Below are 18,551 nucleotides of genomic sequence, written 5' to 3' on the forward strand. Positions count from 1 at the left end.
GACAGCACCTCTGCCTGTAAAAGTTACATAGATATAAATATGTTTTAGTCAAATTAATTCAATTTAATGCATTATGCTGTCTCTGTGCTGAGCACTAATCTGTGTGTAGAAATGGAAAAGCAACAATAATGAAGGGTTCGGTTAAATGAGAAGACAAGATGAGCTAAATCTGTTGAAACGCAAGCGCGTGTTCGTGCATGTATGCGTGTGTGCGTGTGTATGTGCGTGTGTGTGTGTGCTAAATGAATGGACTGTCCCAGTTCTTGGTGTCGATCTTCCACTGCAGAGGAGAGAAGAGAGAACAGGGCTGCAGGGAAGCGGAAGAAGGGAGGATAAAAGACCTAACTAACAACATCCTCATCTTCCCTGTCATTCTTTCGCCCTCACTCAGCCTCCTCTCCACTTCCCTACTTTTCCCTGCTACTTCATCAGTAGCAGGGTACTCACTCAGTAAGCCTTTTCTAATTCCCCCATCTTTTCAATTTGTTTCATCATATATCTTTTTCTCTTCCTCTTGCTTTTTTGTGTTATGCATCACCTCTCCCCCGCATCCCCAACAACCCTTTCTTGCCTTCCTGGTCCACCAATCACAACGCTTGAGAGACTCTGCACCAATCCTCTGGCACAGCAACCCCCTTCACAGCCATGTTAAAGTGAACATAATATCCTGGCGCCACAAGGATGACATAATATGGTGACATGTAACCTTTCATAGAACTTTCCTTCCTATACACAGGTGTTTGCAATCCCTACAGTTCACACACACACTTTCTTCTCCTTTAACGTTTCTTTATCTTATTACTTTCCTTTCACATGTCTACTCCAGCTGTATTTCTGCTCAGCTCTGTAGAGGAGTCCTTCTATTATTCATAATGCTCTCTCCTCAGTTAAGTTACTCCTTTTCTGTTATCTCTGCTCCGTCCTGTCAGATTCTACATTGCTGGCATCTGCTGCTGCAGCTTGTAAATGCTCACATGTGGCTTTTTAAATAATAATAATGGATTGGATTTTATATAGCGCTTTTCAAGGCACCCAAAGCGCTTTACAATGCCATTATTCATTCACTCTCGCATTCACACACTGGTGGAGGCACGCTACGGTTGTAGCCACAGCTGCCCTGGGCTGCCATATCGCCCCATCGGCCCCTCTGGCCAACACCAGTAGGCGGTAGGTTAAAGTGTCTTGCCCAAGGACACAACGACCAGGACAGAGAGCCCGGGGATCAACCCGGCGACCTTCTGGTTACAGATACGCTTCCCAACCCCCTGAGCCACGGTTGCCCAAGTCTGCTCAAATCTTGATGTTATCAAAATGACATAAAAAAAAAGTTGGGGTTCTTTTCGTTTTAGCTTGACAACTGAGTTTCTCTAAGTGGCGATAAAAAACCCCTGCAACAATCAGACAGCATGAAGAGAAATGAGTGGAGTGGGTTTCATGTTGACAGCTCTGAGATGAAACCATTTAATAGATCTTTTAGTGAGTCACTGTTAGTTTTCCTTCTCTGGCTGTCAACAAAGACAACAGAGTGATAGCTCGCTGCAGCCCAATCAGCGCCTCACAGTAGGAAGTATTTTGTAAAATTAGCAACCGCCAAAGCTGCACTAATCGTCATTATTTTGGCTAAATGGACCGCAGCAATACTATGTATTCATCATATGTATCAGCTTTGTTACAGCCAGAGCAGGCTGCTGTTTTCAGCAACCTACCTGCCCTTCCCCAACAACAGACGTGAAAAGCTGGTGACACAGTGTATGAAAATATCACTTTTACTTGAAGTGCATTGCTTTGTAGCTGACAGCAACTTGCCTCAAAGACGAGATTTAATTTCTTGCCCATGTCAGAGTAATTTTAGCTCATATCAGGGCTGCCTATCCTAGGATAGCGTGTTGATGTGGTGGACGAGAACAAGTACTTGGGTGTGTACCTTCAACAACAGGCTCAACTGGGAGATGAACACAGTGGGTGCGTATAAGAAGTAGATTGGCAGGCTGTGCTTCTTAAGGAAGCAGAGATCTCCTGTTGTGGGGAGCGCAGCGTGCTATGCTGTGGTCTTCTGGAGGGGACGGCTGCATTGGAGCTGGTGACACCAACAAACTGAATAAATTAATTAGGAAGGCTGCAAACTGTTCACTGAACAAACTGTTATGCATTATGGATAGTTCTCACCACATTCTGCACCACTTACTTGAGAGACAGCAAAAAAAAGTTGGTAATAAACTGACTGGACAGATACAGGAACTCTTTCATATCACATGCATTAATTCTTTACATTGCAGCACATCTGTATAGAAAAGGAACATCTGTTCTCTTGTGTTAACACTAAAGATGCACCACTTGATAGGCCAGGGACTGGAAGGACGAACGATGAATTGTCAGGGTGCTCAGCCCAAACCAGTGACCAACCGATCAGTCTCAGACATGTCCGATTATAAACCAGTCTGTTTCGTGCATCCACAACGCGCACACAGCGATGCGGGGAAATAGATACTCACACTGTCACTGTAAATGAGGAAGACACAAAACAGTAAGGGAACCACCCCCCAAAAACTCATACGTAACAACAAACCTAAATAAGACACTTAAATCACCGTCATCCAGCTGAACGTGCCCAGCTTGAAGAAGCTAACAAAAGGGAAAGCGGCTAAATTTAAAGCTAGCCAGTGCTAACTAATTCATTTTCTGTTTATTATCTGTACCTCCTTTTAGTAGCAGAGCACTTTATTTGCAGGTGTTTCAGGGAGAGCAGATCCTGTACCTTACTGCTTTATTAAATACAATAATAGAAAAAGAAAAGTTGATTTTTTTCTTTGCATATGCTGTCAGTTATAGTTCTTAGAAAGAAAATCAACATTGGTAGGTCACTGTGATTAAAATTTTTTAAAATCGCCTAGAAAACTGCATTATTAGCAGTTTGTTTAACCCTGAATTGTCACCACTCTCCTCATACACAAACACAGTTTTTTTACTCTCTACTAAAACTTAAACTGTTATACTGAGCAACTTTAATATCATCTAATATTTGCTATTCTTTACGTATTCATTAGTGCATTTCGTGTGTGAATCTGAATTTGACGTTTTGCTTTAGCTTTGCTGATATTAAAATATTTTTGGACTTCTGTAATATTAAAATATTATTTAATATTTGAATTTATATTTATTTGAACTTAATTCACTGACATCCCACAGTTGCAATGCATGCCCCACTAATTTTTGTAAAAATGCTCAAAATGTCAATATTGTGTTTCGTTTTTGTCTGAAGGTATTCTGTTAACAATATTAACTAGATATAGGAAAAACATTCAGCGATGAAAACAGACATTTTTGGGGGTATCCACTCAAAATATATATCTAAACCATTAATCAGTAACAAATGTTTGCAGATAGCTTTTAGACCATTCACCAATAAAATCAGCTAAATATTGCAGCTCTAAATATGATACATTTATAATATTTGTTTCATCTTGTGTTTCTGTTTCACTGGCGCATCACCATATGCCTTAGGGACAATGTGGCAGATTGGCCATTACATTGATTGATTGATCAATTGGGGAGAAGATTAAATTGGTTTTGCATGGTGAAAGTGTGAAAATGCATGTCCCCTTCCCCCACTGCTAATACCGGTATCCTTAATAGTCATAAAAACAGCCTAAAATACAAAGTTTACTTGGAGCTAATGTAAGCAAAAAATTCTGTCCTCTTTAAAACGTTCCAACATGCAAACAATAAAAAATACAAGCATGTGTGCTCAGAAAAGACAGACAACAAAGAGAAATGTAAGGACTGAATATTTTAATGGGCAGCAGGTATAATGGAGCGGAGGACAAAGAGATATAAACACGCTGGTTGAAGAGCAGGAAAGAAGAGCAGGCTTCTGATATGAATCTTGGCTTAAATAAGTGTCGGGGGATTAATGTGGTACAATGCATGGTCACGGGGGATCTCTGCATGTGTGTGTGTGTGTGTGTGTGTGTGTGTGTCCTGCTTCCAACCCCCAGTCCCAGAAGCAGAAGTGTGGCAGAACAATACAGCCTTCTGCCAGCTGACAGACATGCAGGGAGGGAGGCAGGGCATTGATGGAGAGTGGTTAAAAAAAGAGGGAGAGAGAGAAAGATAAAGCCGGATGGGTAGGGGGAGAGCGGAGTTGAGGAGAGAAGCGGCAGCAGATAACAAAAAAAGACGCCAGAATCGAGTCCTTCCCAAAAATAAACCTCAGAAGAAGCAGCGTCTTTCCAGCCTCACCCCCCCATCCCCCTTGCTAATTCTTGTCTCACTTTGAAATAATAGAGAGCTCAGTGCTCCCTGTATGAGACCTTTGTTGGATTTCATTCTCTTCAATCCATATATTCAGTTTAATACAGGTTCATCCTCTCAGATAGTCCAGTATATCTTTATTTGCTTTTACATTTGTTTCATATCAGTGTATAGCCATGCTAGCAGTTTGTCCATACTCCCTTTGTATCAGCATGCCAGACACGCTACTCATCACATACTGATGCTTGGTCAGGACCCAAAGATATCACAATGCCAATGTGATGCTGCTTCCTTAGCTATTTCTAAAAGTGTTGAAGGATCCAAAGAGCTCCATAAAAATCCCTCAATATACAAAAACTGTGCCATGAGAAAAGTGCTACGGTATCCTCAGTCACAAGATACACATGGTACACAAAGGCCGTATTAAAGAAGTAGAGAAAGGTGTTGCAGATAGGAGAACTTCATTTCTGTTCTATTTTTACTAAAATATGGTGTTTTTCTAAACCCAATCAAACAGTTTTAGGTCTTGTGACTCAGTTATCGATCAAGTGTGTTGTGACCACAAATTAGCATTTCGTGCGCACGTTATACCTATTTCGTGCCCTCGAAATAGTATTTCGTGGGCACGTTATACTCTTTCGAGGGCACGAAGTACTATTTTGTGGCCACAATTTATTTATTTTTTGGACCATGTCATCAGAGGGGCTCCGTAGTTTTCAGATTGGAGGTTGCATGGTTATGCCATTTGCTATCCCACCTGTCTCCTAATGCAAGTGTTTGGCTGTTGGTTTTTACCTACATAGTTCAAAAGAGTAGTTAAGTGGCACACAGCATGCTGGAAAGTGAAGCTATGGAGTTTCTCTTGATTAAATTATGAAAAGAAGGAATTCCTCACTAAGTGTAAATGTACAATGATCGAGGAGTAAGAAGGTGTTGAACATCGTGTTATGACAACTTAAAAATGCTGATATTTTGTAGGTATAAAGCTTACTATGTTTGGCATCTTCATATGAAACTAGCATGCTAAAATGCTAAATAATTAACACTGATGCTGACGCAAAATTGGATATTTCTCCAGACACTTCCAGTAGTAAAACCAAATGACTAAACAATTTAAACCACTGACTTGATAAAGTTGCTAACTGAAAAGTCTATACCCTCCAGTTTTTAAACTGAATCATTCTCATTTGACCTGTTTATCTAGTATTATCTATAGATCTATAGATTATCTAGACATCCGGCAGCCTCGCCTCTGTCAGTGCGCCCCAGGGCAGCTGTGGCTACAATGTAGCTTGCCATTGCCAGTGTGTGAATGGGTGAATGACTGAATGTAGTGTAAAGCGCTTTGGAGTTCTTTACTCAGTTCTTAGAAACTGAGTAAAGCGCTATACAAATGCAGGCCATTTACCTTGTTTACTCCCTAAATTTGATTTAGTCTCATGCGGGACTTAAAACACGTAATACATGGTAAGAATTTAAATGTATCCTGCCGACTCTCTGTGTGACTTTCAAGTCTGAGGACAAGGCAGGGGTCAAGTAAAGACGCCACAAACTGGAGTAACACAATCACTAAAAGCACAGTGTCCAAAATAATAAAGGAAATAACCAGGAGATGAATAAGTAATGCCAACGATTCTCACTAAGTGTAGTGTTTTCAATCTGGCTTGAAGCCCATCTTATTCCACACAGTGGTTTTAGTCTTTTGCTACTCTGGAAGGCAGACTATCACAAAAATTACTTTCTCAAAAAAAGAAAAAATCATATTATTAGTCCATTATGCTTCCAACATAGGAAAAATCCACCACCATGAGCTAAAGACAGTGACGTGCAGTTTTAGCTATGCTAAGTCAGTCAGTCAGACAGACTATTGACAAAGCAAATACACAGCAGAGCATTAATCAGTCACAGACGATCCAACAACCTCTTAATGTATAAATCAATCAGGCTAACCATAGTGTGCCACTCAGCCAGTCAGTTTACCAGCCAGCTGACCAATCTGAAAAGCATGCTGACTTTGTTGCTACAAGAGATGCAACTTGTTCATGTAATCCGGCTTGAAAGCACTGAGTGGCTTCATGTTTGTCTGGAGCATGCGTCTAATAGCATTAATGGGAGCTCTTCAGTGCACTGATCTCAGTGGAACTCTTAATGCATGACTTCTGTTTTCCAGTTTCTGGTAACATCCATACCATCAACAGTGTTGGACAGTGAAGATCTATAGGCTCTATATGCATTACTGAAGCAACTTAAAAAACAAGTAAGAGTTAAAAAGATGTATATTTCGTGCAATCTTGACTACTATTTAAAAAATGTGGCAAAAGGAAAACTGCAAGCAATACAAATAAGTTATGAGTGAGCTTACAAAGCACATAGCTTGATTTAAAACGCCAAACTGACATTTCTATTTGTGTCATAACGAAACTAAATAATTTAATAGTGGTATTAATCTTCTCGTGTAACTCTTGGTCAAGAAGTGAATCATATTTTTAAAATATGATTCACTGCATAATGAGGTTAAAAAAGTACTATCAGAAAGTTTAATTCTAACATTACTAACAAACACTTATATTTTTAATTTTCATACTGAATTAAAAAAACAAAACAAAATAAATGTATTGTAGGTTGGGATCAGTGGTGTTCCAGCCGAGCAAGCAAGACAGGCGGTACTTGCCCAGTAAAGTACTTTTCTAAATTACCAGCTGTATAAAATGAAATTTACTCAAGAGTTTTTAAGTATTTTTATATATATATATATATATTTTTTTTTTTTTGAAGAGCAACCCTTAAGGCTTGTCCACAGGAAGTGACTAGCAGCAACATGGTAAAAAGAGACCAATGAAAGTCAATGACATTCAGCCACTTGGGAGCACTGGTGGTGCAAAGTGACCAGGTCTCAGGTTAAACTTTTGTTAACTTCAATGTGAGCAACTTAAATGATCAATGAAGTGAAGGATACAATTAACTGCCATTAAATGGCTGGTAAATACTGTACGCTACAGGGTTACCTAGGCAACCGGTGTGATCAGTCTAGGGTGGAAAGCAAAGGGCAATAAGCAAATTGGTTTAAGTGCTGGAACGTTTATGTACATGTAGAGCCATGAATTATTTTCATGGCTCTACATGTTTGGTGGCAACACAGATGATATAAAAGATGGACGTGGTTTCCATGATTGAAAAGTCAACACAAAAGCCAACTGCATTTTGTGCAGGATTAAAGTAAGTAAGGCTAAAGGGTGTTGCAAAAAGATTTTTTGTTCTATAGAAGTCAAAGGAAGCCTTGACCTTGACCTAAAAAAAAAAAATTCTCACTAGCTCCAGCTCAACCCTTACGTGTCACATCTACATCTAAAACACCAAGACATCACCATTATTACATCCATCTTTTATACTGCAAATGGGAAGCAGCTAAATATCCTTAGTAGTAGATTATGTTGTGACTCCAGTGACCCATTTAACATACAGCCAACAATGATACTGATACTCTTTATAATTAGCTAAAGTGTGTTATTTAATCAACACTGAAGAGCCATTTCAGGCATCCAGTATGAGAGAGATGACGAGAAAAGAGAGAGCTCGAGTAAAGTGAGGAGAGTTAAAGATAACTGTGGCGATGTGAGCCGAGGAGGGAGAAGATATTTTTTGCACCCTGGTGCCAAGAATTAGCCCTGGGCAGACGGGGTTATAGATTTACCTTGAGTGAGCCAGTGATAGCTGATATCCCCATGACAAGGTTATGCCACAAACACCGGGAAACTGCTGACGTCAGAATACACACATTATATTACATCAACATGACTTGTTGCCTTATAGTAAAACCATAAACCTGTGACCAAACAGACTCAAATTCAGCTCTTTCAGCTTCCTGATGAATCCCCATTATCATGCAGTGTTTTTATGGCACATCATTAACTGCTGCATTTGCCCTTCTACATAGCCAATGATCATTACTGCTTCACAAAAGAATGACTCCAACCTGGCAAATAAAAGAAATACATTCCCATGGTTTTAAATTTCTTTGAAAAAAGACATCTATACAACATTCTTGTGGCATTCATGTTGTTGATATTTCTTCAGGGACACTACTTTTCTCTTTCTGTATACATAGAAAAACCTATCTATTCATAAGTGTTCATGGACAAAGTAAAGTCCTCTTGGTGGAGATAAGAAGTGGTGAGAGGAAATGTGTTTAGGTACCAAACTACTTGGGTTAAGAAAAAGACCATGGTCTGGGTTGAAAAAAATATCAGTGTTTCACAGGTTTAGTCAGGTTTCCAAGAAAAGAACAATTTCACAAGAAATATATAACCAGGAAAAACAGCTGGAGAAATAGATCAATGGGTTTGAAGGCTTATCAGATGCCAACACACTGCACAGAAAGAAAGAAAATTGTACAACACTTCAGAGAGACACCCATGCCCAACTGTAATGAAAACTGACCAAATGGCACTAGTGTCATTTCAGACTGTTTGAATGTTTCACTTTTGAGTTGAAAGTATTATTTGATTAACTGATTATGTGACAACTTTAAAAAATTTTCCCAAGCATACTGACGTAATTTTTTAGTTAAGTTACTGTATAAAACACACATTTGATTTATATTGTTTGTTCCTGGAGTTTGTGAATCCATTTTCTCCAGCTGCAAAATATATAAATAATTAAAATAGCCATTAGTTGCAGCATTCGCTCATCCTATTGTTTCCATTAGGATGAGTGGATATAAAAACAAAAAAGAATACAGTTGATTTAAGGTGGCCTTCACAATCTCATCTGTTGCTTAATTTCAAGGATTTTCTCCACTTAAACTGAAAGAAAGACAGATTTAAAGTCCTATTTGTTCAACTCACAAAACCCAACATAAGACATAAGAATTGTTCCAATGAACCGATCAATTTTGCTCAAAGTGGACAAGAGAAGTGAAGGGTTCCTATAGCCATATGAAAGTTAGTCTGGTCTACGCAACTTTTTTGAGTTGAAAGACTTCCTAAAACAGCTGCATCCGATGTCTTAGGTTGTTTTAAGGCAAGATTTTCCTCTGAGACTACTCTTTGGAATTATGTAAAGAATTTTAAGCACATATGGGCAAACATCTGTTATGAAAATGATTTAGTGGCAGATGTAGGAATGGACTTCTCATATTTAAGTTATTATTTTTTACACCATGTCTTCTCATAAAAGCTTAATTGCCAATGAATAAATTAATGAAATCACCACGAGAGCACAGCTAACTCACATCTAGCTGACTTCCTGTATACCAAGGAAGTGATGTCCATTTTGACCTTGATGTTAATGAGGTCAGGGGTACTGACTCTCTGTGACAGGTGGCTAACCCTGAACTAATTATAGCCTCGGGCTGGTCAATGTGTACAAACACAAAAGCCCAAATGTCAGCATGTGCACGCAAGAGCAAACGGGAAGCGTTTTAAGCACAAACAAAGATGCGTTTGGACAAATACGCACGTACACGCAAGTTGTCAAGGGGATTCGAACACTGGACCTGACGCTGATGTCCAACTTCAGTTTACAAAGTGAAGCTGTCAATGCAGTGAGGAATATTTATTGATTTCAAGTCAGACCTATTGATCATCTTCTAGGTGCTTTTGTGTGTCAGTGATTTCGTCTTAACTTTGTCCTTGCACAATGACTTATGTACAGGCGCACACAGACAGACAGCCCACACCTAACCGCAGGGTGTGACTGCTGACGCTTTTGGCTGGGGTACACGCTTCTCCCCCGAAGTCCCACACCTCTCACGTCACAGTCGAACAGGAGGTTGAATGTGTGGTGTGATGGCATAAAACGGGACATTATGTTTTCTTCTGAAAAAGTTCCTTAAAGAGAGGAAGATTTAAAGTATGTGTGTCCCTATGTGTGGTAACTGTTTTATGTATTTTCAAAATATTGTTTTCTTTACAACAACCAAACCAGTGACTTTAAGTCACTTAAAACATAACAACAGCTGACACAGCTGCCTTAAATCCCAGTCTGTTCTCTGTAGCTGATTCCTGTTATCTTCTCCTTTCTTCTCTGCCCATGCTCCCTGCACATCCATCTTTCTGTCTTTTTCCCCCACTCACCCCCCCCACAGTATTCCCTCTGGGACCACCCCTCTTATCCTGCCGAGTGTCTCGTACATGCATGCATGATTATGTGTGTGCATGTGTGCGATGGGAGGCTGCATCGTGACAAAAGAGAAGCACCTAGCCTTCACTAGACCACCACGTCTCAAACGTTTCTCTTTCCTCCTGTGTGTCAGCTCTCATTCCTCCTTTACTTTCCCTCTTACTGAGACCAATTTTATCCCTCTAAACTCATCCTTCCCTCCTCGTCTTTCTCTACCTTTTTCTTTGGTTCGCGAGACCGTTTCCTTGACTTCTTCCTCTCCTTCTCCTTCTCTTCCTCTGCAGCGAGGTTCTCGTCCGCCTTTTTCTTCAGCTGCGAAGCGGCATGCGCCATGGTTCTCCAGCCCAATTAATCCACACAGGTGGGAACTGAAAAAGGAGGGATGAATAAAGGAAGGGAGTCTGGACCCAAAGGCTCCCCTTTAGCCTTAATCTTCTTGGCTCCTAATTATCTTTTTGTTCCTCCTCTTCTCGGCTGTTCTTTTGTCAGAGAGTGAGCCCTCACAGGTGTGTGAGAGGGAGATTGTCTGAGGACTTTCCTGTCCTCGTTTTAAAGATTTGGCTCTCTCTTTTGTGCCTTATTTCCCTCAGCAGCTATCCACTAAGGTCCAGTTTGGGGCATGGCACAGACAGGACATGCTCCTCTCTTTCACCTCTACAAAATCCACGGCTGACAAGACAGCTGCTTCCACTCAGAGCTCACAGTGTAAATGAGTGCCAATTATAACAAATACAAAAAGAAGAATTTCCTTTAAACATTTAGGATCCAAACACAGTTGAAATGGTCCTCTTGTTAATGAATACTGTATAAAAGAAAGCTTAGTTACAGGTAGATTAAGAGAGCTTCAGGGATGGAGGTCCAAAAAGGGGGCTCAATCTCCAGCCCTCAGCCCAGCAAAAAGCTCTGTCTGGGTGTAAAGTCTGGTCCTGTTGCCTGCTTGACTGGTTCCCCAAGTCTGCTGCCTGCACCTGAGCACTGAGCCATCCTCTATGTGCACACACACACGGTTGGTCCGCAACGCCTCGCCGGGACACATGAACAGCAGGGAAATGACAGAGGAAAGGAGGTTTAGATAGGAGAAGGAGAAGGAGGGGGAGGAAGAGGAGGGAGGGGTGCAAAAGGAGGGGGCAGAGAGAGAGAGAGGTAGAGAGAGCAGCTGGGACAGCACAAAAAAGGAGGGAGTAGGGATGGATGAATACCTCTGCTTAGTACCAGCTGGCTATGGCTGAGAGATAAAAAGAGAAAGGAAGATGAGACTCCATGCAGGGTACACACAGTACAAACACACAATGGGAGTCCAGCATATCACACCGTGCAGAAGTCTGCAGCCATGACACTCTGGTTATGAAACTTCAGCATCTTTGCCATCTTGATCCTCATTTTATTTCCTTTACATATGAAAACAAGGGCAGTTGAATACGTTACCACGTTTTGTTTAATCAGAGTTTAACTGTCTGAATCACAAAGTATTACGCAGAGATCAATCTAATACAAAGCTACAATAATAATGTTTAACTTAGCTTTTGACAAACCATTCAGCATAAAGGTGCACTGTACATATAAACCCACACACTTAGTATTCTTTGGCAGGTTATAATAACAGCTAAGTATATTTTGTGACTTGTGTTGCCATTGCTTTTTAATGCGAGAAAACAGTGCTAACCTGCAACTGAAGTAGTGAAGTGAAGCTTTTATTTTGAAAGTTGAGCTAAATCTTATTGTGTCATGTAGAGCCAGCCTGAGGCATAAGCCGACTAAGCAGCTGGCGGGAGTCCCCAAGAGCACCTGAAATGTCACACCAGACATTTGATAAATGTATATTTATATAGTAATACAGTAATCATACACAAGACAGTGGAATATTTTGATAAATATGTCTCAAAAAAGATTTATCGCTCTGGTCTGAAAAGAAAAAAAAAACAGGATAAAGGTGTTTTTCTAGGAATAATTACATATTATTTATTATTAGCATTAACAGAAGCATCAAAGAAGTCTTTAGTTCTCTAAAGATGTGGTGAACTTGGTGCGGTCATGTTTTATGGAAACCACAGGCTGTAACCTACTGCTTGCTTACCAGTCAGTTGGTTTCCATTTAATTTAATTAATATTCTCTGTTTTTACATTTGGATTCTTATGTAAAAAAATATTAAGACCCATGTCAAATTCTTTGTGACTCATTGCACATTCCAAAAATAATGAAAAATATATGGTCTTGTGTTTTTTTTTTCTTTGTTTGTTTTTCTTTCCAGGACACTCATAAGCCATGATAATGGCTGTGCTTGATGCATAACGCACAAATGAGCGTCCGTGGCAATATACACATAATACTGGCAGTGCTGAGGTCAGTGGATAGTGATGGGATTAAACGTGGGCAGGGACCCCAAATGAAATTGTGCTTAAGACCCCATCAAAGCTTGGGCTGGCTCTGGTACCATGGATTTTAGATCAGAATATCCATCTCTCTTCAATCTCAAATTGGTGAATTGATTTTGTCCTATCTGGGTGAGGACCTGTGCTAGCTGATAAACTGGATTTCTGTTGTCATGATGATATGAAGATATCAAAACCCTACACAAACAAATCCTGGAACAGAGTGATTCAAACACAGCATGCATTCACACTCACATTCAGCCTTGTTTAATACATTTTTGAAGTATTTTGTGCCTATTAAAGCAGAACGCCATATTCCTGATATATAGACATTCATAACAATAAATATTGGATAATGCACATCATAGATTGCCTTTAGATCATTTAGTTCTCGTGGGGATGTGTGTCTCGACTTTACAGCATACTATGTTTTGGAACATTAAGTTTAGCTAATGTCAGTCATTTATTTCTACACTGTCTGACTTTTTTCTACATCGCCCCCTGTTGGCCGTGTTTTCCACTGGCTTCCGCTGTAGTTTTTGTTCAGTGATAACTAGGAAATGTTGGTATCCTGGTATACACTAAAACAGGATGGCTTATATGTTGATCTTTTTACGGAGGCTGCCCATTAATAAAATATGTGGGATGTCTTTAAAATGTGTCACATGCTACACTGCTGCGAGGAAATTCAGATTAGTTAGCATTGCTTACGCAAAGGTAACTTATATTACATTGCTGGCATTGTATTACTGGCAATGGTGAATGCATTGAGATTTCACACAAAATATTTCAGCATCATACTCAGAACACTGAGAAAATATTGAATATTGAAATAATGAAAGAAACTTACTGTAACATACTGTGTAATTTCATCCTGTTAAAAATAACAGCCTGGTAAATCTCAAACATTTTGACATCAAATGTAGAACTAAATGAAAAACGTATATGCAGACATGTTCGGACCAACAGATCAATTACTGGGATACTATTGAGATTAGGGATGGGTACCGGTATCCGGTGCCATGATGGCACCGGTTCTGACATAAACGGTAGTAACCAGACCGAAAAGCAGCGCACATTTCGGTGCTTTATTTCGGTGCTTTTTTTTCCTGAGATGTCACACACTTTGAATTCTAGCCAATCATTTTACGTTTCCGAGGATAGTAGGCGGGCCCTTTTAGAGCAGAGCTACAGATTAAAAATGCCCAAGGCGAAGCGGTCAAATGTCTGGCTGTACTTCACAGAAAAAGATGCAAACCCAGCAGCCTGCAACAAGTGCTTTAAGCTGATACTATGCAAAGGAGGTAACACCTCAAATCCGATGAAACACCTGGCGACGCATAGCATTTTTTTTTTTTTTTTTTAAAAAGCGCCGTATTTGATAGCTTGCTGCGAGATCTCACACCGAGCGCATCTACTGCGGGTGTGGTGGTGACGGATGATGATGGCAGCAGCAGCCGTTCTTCTCTGCGTGAGTAGCTTCATGTTGTTCGTGTATAATTTACGTTGAGTAGGCTAACCACGTTATTACATTACTGAATGTAAGGTGAACTAGCAAACACTGTCGTAGTTACATGCAGCTGTCTTCTTGATTGATGGCAGATACTCCCTTCACCCTGGCCAAAAAGGCTAAAATGACCAAAGAAAAAGTGGAAAACAGTTAAACATGAGAGGTTTTTGGACAAAGTTTGTGTTTTTTTTCCCCATTGTTTAAGCACTGCTTCCAGCCAAGAGTGATACCATATATGCCCTATAGCTGCAGAAAAGGTCAACATTGTTATCTTTTTACAAAAAAAAAAAACAGCTGAACATGAGAGGTTTTTGGACCAATTTTGTGTTCTCCATTCTTTAAGCACCGGTTTGAGCACCGTTTAAGCACCGGCACCGTTTCAAAAGTACCAGTTTGGCACCGGTATCGGATAAAACCTAAACGATACCCATCCCTAATTGAGATACATATTCATTTTAAAAGAAAATAATCAGATATGGAATGACAAGACCTTAGAAGCAACTACTTTCAAGGAAGCATTACCAACCAGCATAAAATTAATGAGAAGCAGAGATCCAGTTTGTTTCCTGAGGTGATAAGAGTAACGAACAACATGCCACGACATCTCCTTAAATGACGATCATTCATATTTCCGTATATACCTCACAGTCAATGTGTAAAGTCAGAAAGATCATGTCATAAATGCATTTCTAAATCTTTTCATTTCTTATTTGGGGTTTCCAGGATGTGTGTCATGAGTCCTGCTATGAGCTCATTTCTGGATACTGCAGCCTTTGAATATTAACAACATGGGCGGGGGGGATGGTCTATGGTAAGAACACGTGAGAGCAAAGGAGCCTGGCTATTGGTTGTCTGGGATATGAGAACGCTGTATTTTTTGCTGCTTTTGAAAGGGTGGTCCTACCTACAAACAGACAATAACAAAGAGGAGAGGAGAGAATGTTTCATATGAACAAGCAGCATCTTTTTTCATATAACATCTATCTTCTGTTTTATATCCTTTTCTTTCTATATTTCTAAGCTATAATTAGGCCCAAGAATGTTTTTTATGATTTTGATTGGCAAGACATAATTTTATTAACTGTATGCAGTGTGACTGAAGATAACACAATGGGAAAGGTGTTAATATCATAATTGGGTGTTTAGTGTGGTATATCTATGCAGCCACAACTGCTAAGCTGCACTACAGCTTGTGCCCCAGATATTGCCTCTGGCTACGAGCCAGTGAGTGAATGGACAAACATAATGACTGCATCTAGTGTGAATTACACCATCACTCAGTTGCAAATGGTGCCTATGTGCATAGCTACTGTAAAGAAAGCTTGCTAATCTTCCAGTAATAACAACTGATTGATGAAGGAAACAGTTTTCCCAGTAAGAGCAGCTAAAATAGCTCTTCAATGCTGGGTACTGGAACTAATATATATATTATTTTTTAAGTATTGTAATAATGTAATTCTTTTGTTTCTTTGTAATATTTTACTTAACTTTAACACATGTATAGACATGTGCATGTGTGTGTGTGATATAACCAGTGTTGGGGAGTAACGGAATACATGTACCGCCGTTACGTATTTAAAATACAAAATATGAGTAACTGTATTCCGTTACAGTTACCGTTTAAAAAGGTGGTATTTAGAATACAGTTACTTTGTTGAAATAAATGGATTACACGGCGGTACTTCCCTGTTTCATATTGTCGCGGGTCAGGACTGTTTGGGCTTTGTTTGACAGCTACGTTCTGTTGTTCCAGGTGGCAGTGTTACGGTTGCCATGGTTACATGGTGACGCTTTCTCTCTGCGTGTTTCCTTTTTGTTGTGCTAAGCTAATAGGCAGAATGCTACCGGTATAGCTCTAAAGAATGTAGCATCATGGGCAGTGTAGTCCGTGCTGCAGGGAGAATGGACTGCCATACACGTTATGTGTCTGTGAGCGAATCATCAAGCAAAAACGGGAGCTGGAAGCATGTAAATATAATAATAACCACTGCAGCTAAGAAGAGAGCCTGACGAGCCCAGTTGTAAGTAAGCTATTAAGACTCGACTGTACACCGTGTTCGTGTTTTCCTCCAAAAACAATAAGTTCCTTTGGAGCAGCCTTTCAATGCCTCTCTCTGTCTCTTGCTAGCAAAGTTGACCCAGACAACAAAGTAAAGCTAGTTTTCGGCTACAAGCCGACACCGAACCCACCGTATTAGCCAGAGGTCCCTTTACTACGGTTCGGAGCCGCGGACCTTCAGTAACAGTAATAAATCACAGCAATAGTACATTCATGTAGTTGTAAACAGCATGATAATATATTAAGTAATCCAAAGTATTCAGAATATGTTACTCTCATTGAGTAACGTAACGGAATACGTTACAGAATACATTTTGGGGCATGTATTCTGTAATGGAATACATTTTAAAAGTAACCTTCCCAACACTGGATATAACACAGTCAGCCAAAGCTTCAGGCTGCTCACAAAAACAGCCAAGCAAAGACACAATCAGCAACAGCCAGACTTTCAGTGTTTGCTATCATCACTGTCTGTAGATCTCTCAAAACTATGGCTGAAAAATGCAATTCTTTGTACAGTTTCTGGTGTATAAACTGCAAATAAACAATGCACTATTTTTTATCCTTATACTTGTCCAACCTCCATCAGTGTATCCACACACACACAGAACATGACCTGGCCTGTCAACCAACAAAATTCTGGCAACTTTTCTTTTCCTTAGCCTGGGACGATAACACTGTGTGAACACTGATCAGCGGTTTCCTGTAAATCTAGTTGCATTTTTATCTGAATTTGAATATTTCACAGACATGTTACAAGTGAGTATTTTATTATTTGCACTGTTACTAAATGGCAATATTTCAAAAGATAATGATAGATAGATAATGAATGTCACAAAAGGTTATACTGTACAAATACTAGCTGTGAGACATTAAATTACAATTGTGCAATAACTAGAGGGAATTGGACTCAGACAGTTTGGCAATTGTCTCCTGCAGGGCTGCTTAATAAAACTGCTCCAATACAACAGATCAGAGGTTATAGCATAGGACTGAACGCATATGCAATTTGGGAATGCATCAACAATGCTGACTCCCAGTCGATCCATTCATTTATTGTACTGAGCGTCTTTTTCAACCTTAAAATCAGAAGGAAAATGTTCCCCATTAAAAAAATTCCACTCAAGCTAATCACATCCTAAACTCTAGTTACTGCACCATAATAAGTCATCAGTCAGCCAGTAACATCAGGATTTATTGGACTAATCCTTCATTATCTCCATCTGTAAAAGGAGCTTATGAATTAGAATTACTGGACCTTACAGTCCCTTTGTCTGTTGTGAAACTGGGATTAACAGCAGGTGATTTCTCTGTACACGGATCAGATGTTTTAAACTATTCTTTAAAAAAGACGAGGGTGTTTGTAAGTTGCTTGCAGTCTCTGGCAGTGTCCTTGCAGTGAAATTACCCTTCTTTCAGACTTTCTTTCAGCCTACTCACAGAGGAAATAGCACACTCAGGAAAAATGTCATGATTCCAAATGTGGGTCAGCAGCAAACATGCCAGCCAACTGCATTTTCCCCCCTTTTTACTCTTTCATCATCTCCTCCTTTCCTTTCAGTCTATCTCTGATGTTTTTCTTTTATCAATCTTTCTGTCCCTACGCTGCTGATCTAACCATCGCCTGCAGCAAACTACTCAGTGCACATACACATGAAACTGCAGTTAATGAAGTCTTGGAGGAGTGTGCATTACAGGGTAGCAACCAATATAGCAGATGATCACAGTATGGACCTGAGGGAAAACCAGAGAATTCCCTAAGATAAAATTGTCCCCAAACAACAACTATTATCCATATGAATATGTATGAATTATAACCCATTTCATCATCTAATAATGCATCAGAAAAATTAAAAACAAAACAAAAAACAAACAAAAAAGCAGAATAAGAATCCTTAAAATTCTACAACTCACATGGGCACATGCTACTTTGTTCCCTGGGTTGATCATTTGCAAAGAAGCATTTGCAAAGAAAGGAAGAGCTCATCAAACTATCAAGGAGAAAACAAACACTCATGTTTCATCTGCACAAACATTCTAGACAGTATTTTATATGTTTGGGTCTAATTGTTCAGGGATCGGCAGTAAAAGCCAACAAAACAGCAGTCAGAGAGTGCATTTGCATTCATGTACGTTTGTGCACAAAAGAAAAGGTTTACCTGCAATAATTTCATATCTGCTTTCATAAAAAAACAGGGCACATCCACCCTGGTGCAGAAAATGAACGAGAAAGCAAAATGA

The 18,551-nt window shown here is 39.7% G+C and overlaps 1 protein-coding gene across 7 annotated transcripts in view; it reads right to left on the reverse strand.

Annotated features, from left to right (window-relative positions):
• The window catches only part of LOC146512338 (ankyrin-3-like), a 144,897-nt gene extending 130,914 nt beyond the window's left edge, over nt 1-13,983 (reverse strand). For 4 of the 7 annotated variants that reach the window (XM_085170862.1, XM_085170861.1, XM_085170865.1 and 1 more), the window contains exon 1: nt 10,588-13,982. In XM_085170862.1, the coding sequence (XP_085026988.1) occupies nt 10,588-10,704 (117 nt within the window). In that variant the 5' untranslated portion in view covers nt 10,705-13,982. Of the gene's footprint in view, nt 1-10,587 lie in introns of all 7 variants that reach the window. The other 3 variants (XM_085170860.1, XM_085170859.1, XM_085170866.1) reach the window with 2 other exon arrangements.
• Between the last annotated feature and the right edge of the window lie 4,568 nt (nt 13,984-18,551).

Source organism: Neolamprologus multifasciatus, chromosome 8 (genome assembly GCF_963576455.1).
Source record: "Neolamprologus multifasciatus chromosome 8, fNeoMul1.2, whole genome shotgun sequence".
In the NCBI taxonomy this organism is placed as follows: domain Eukaryota; kingdom Metazoa; phylum Chordata; class Actinopteri; order Cichliformes; family Cichlidae; genus Neolamprologus; species Neolamprologus multifasciatus.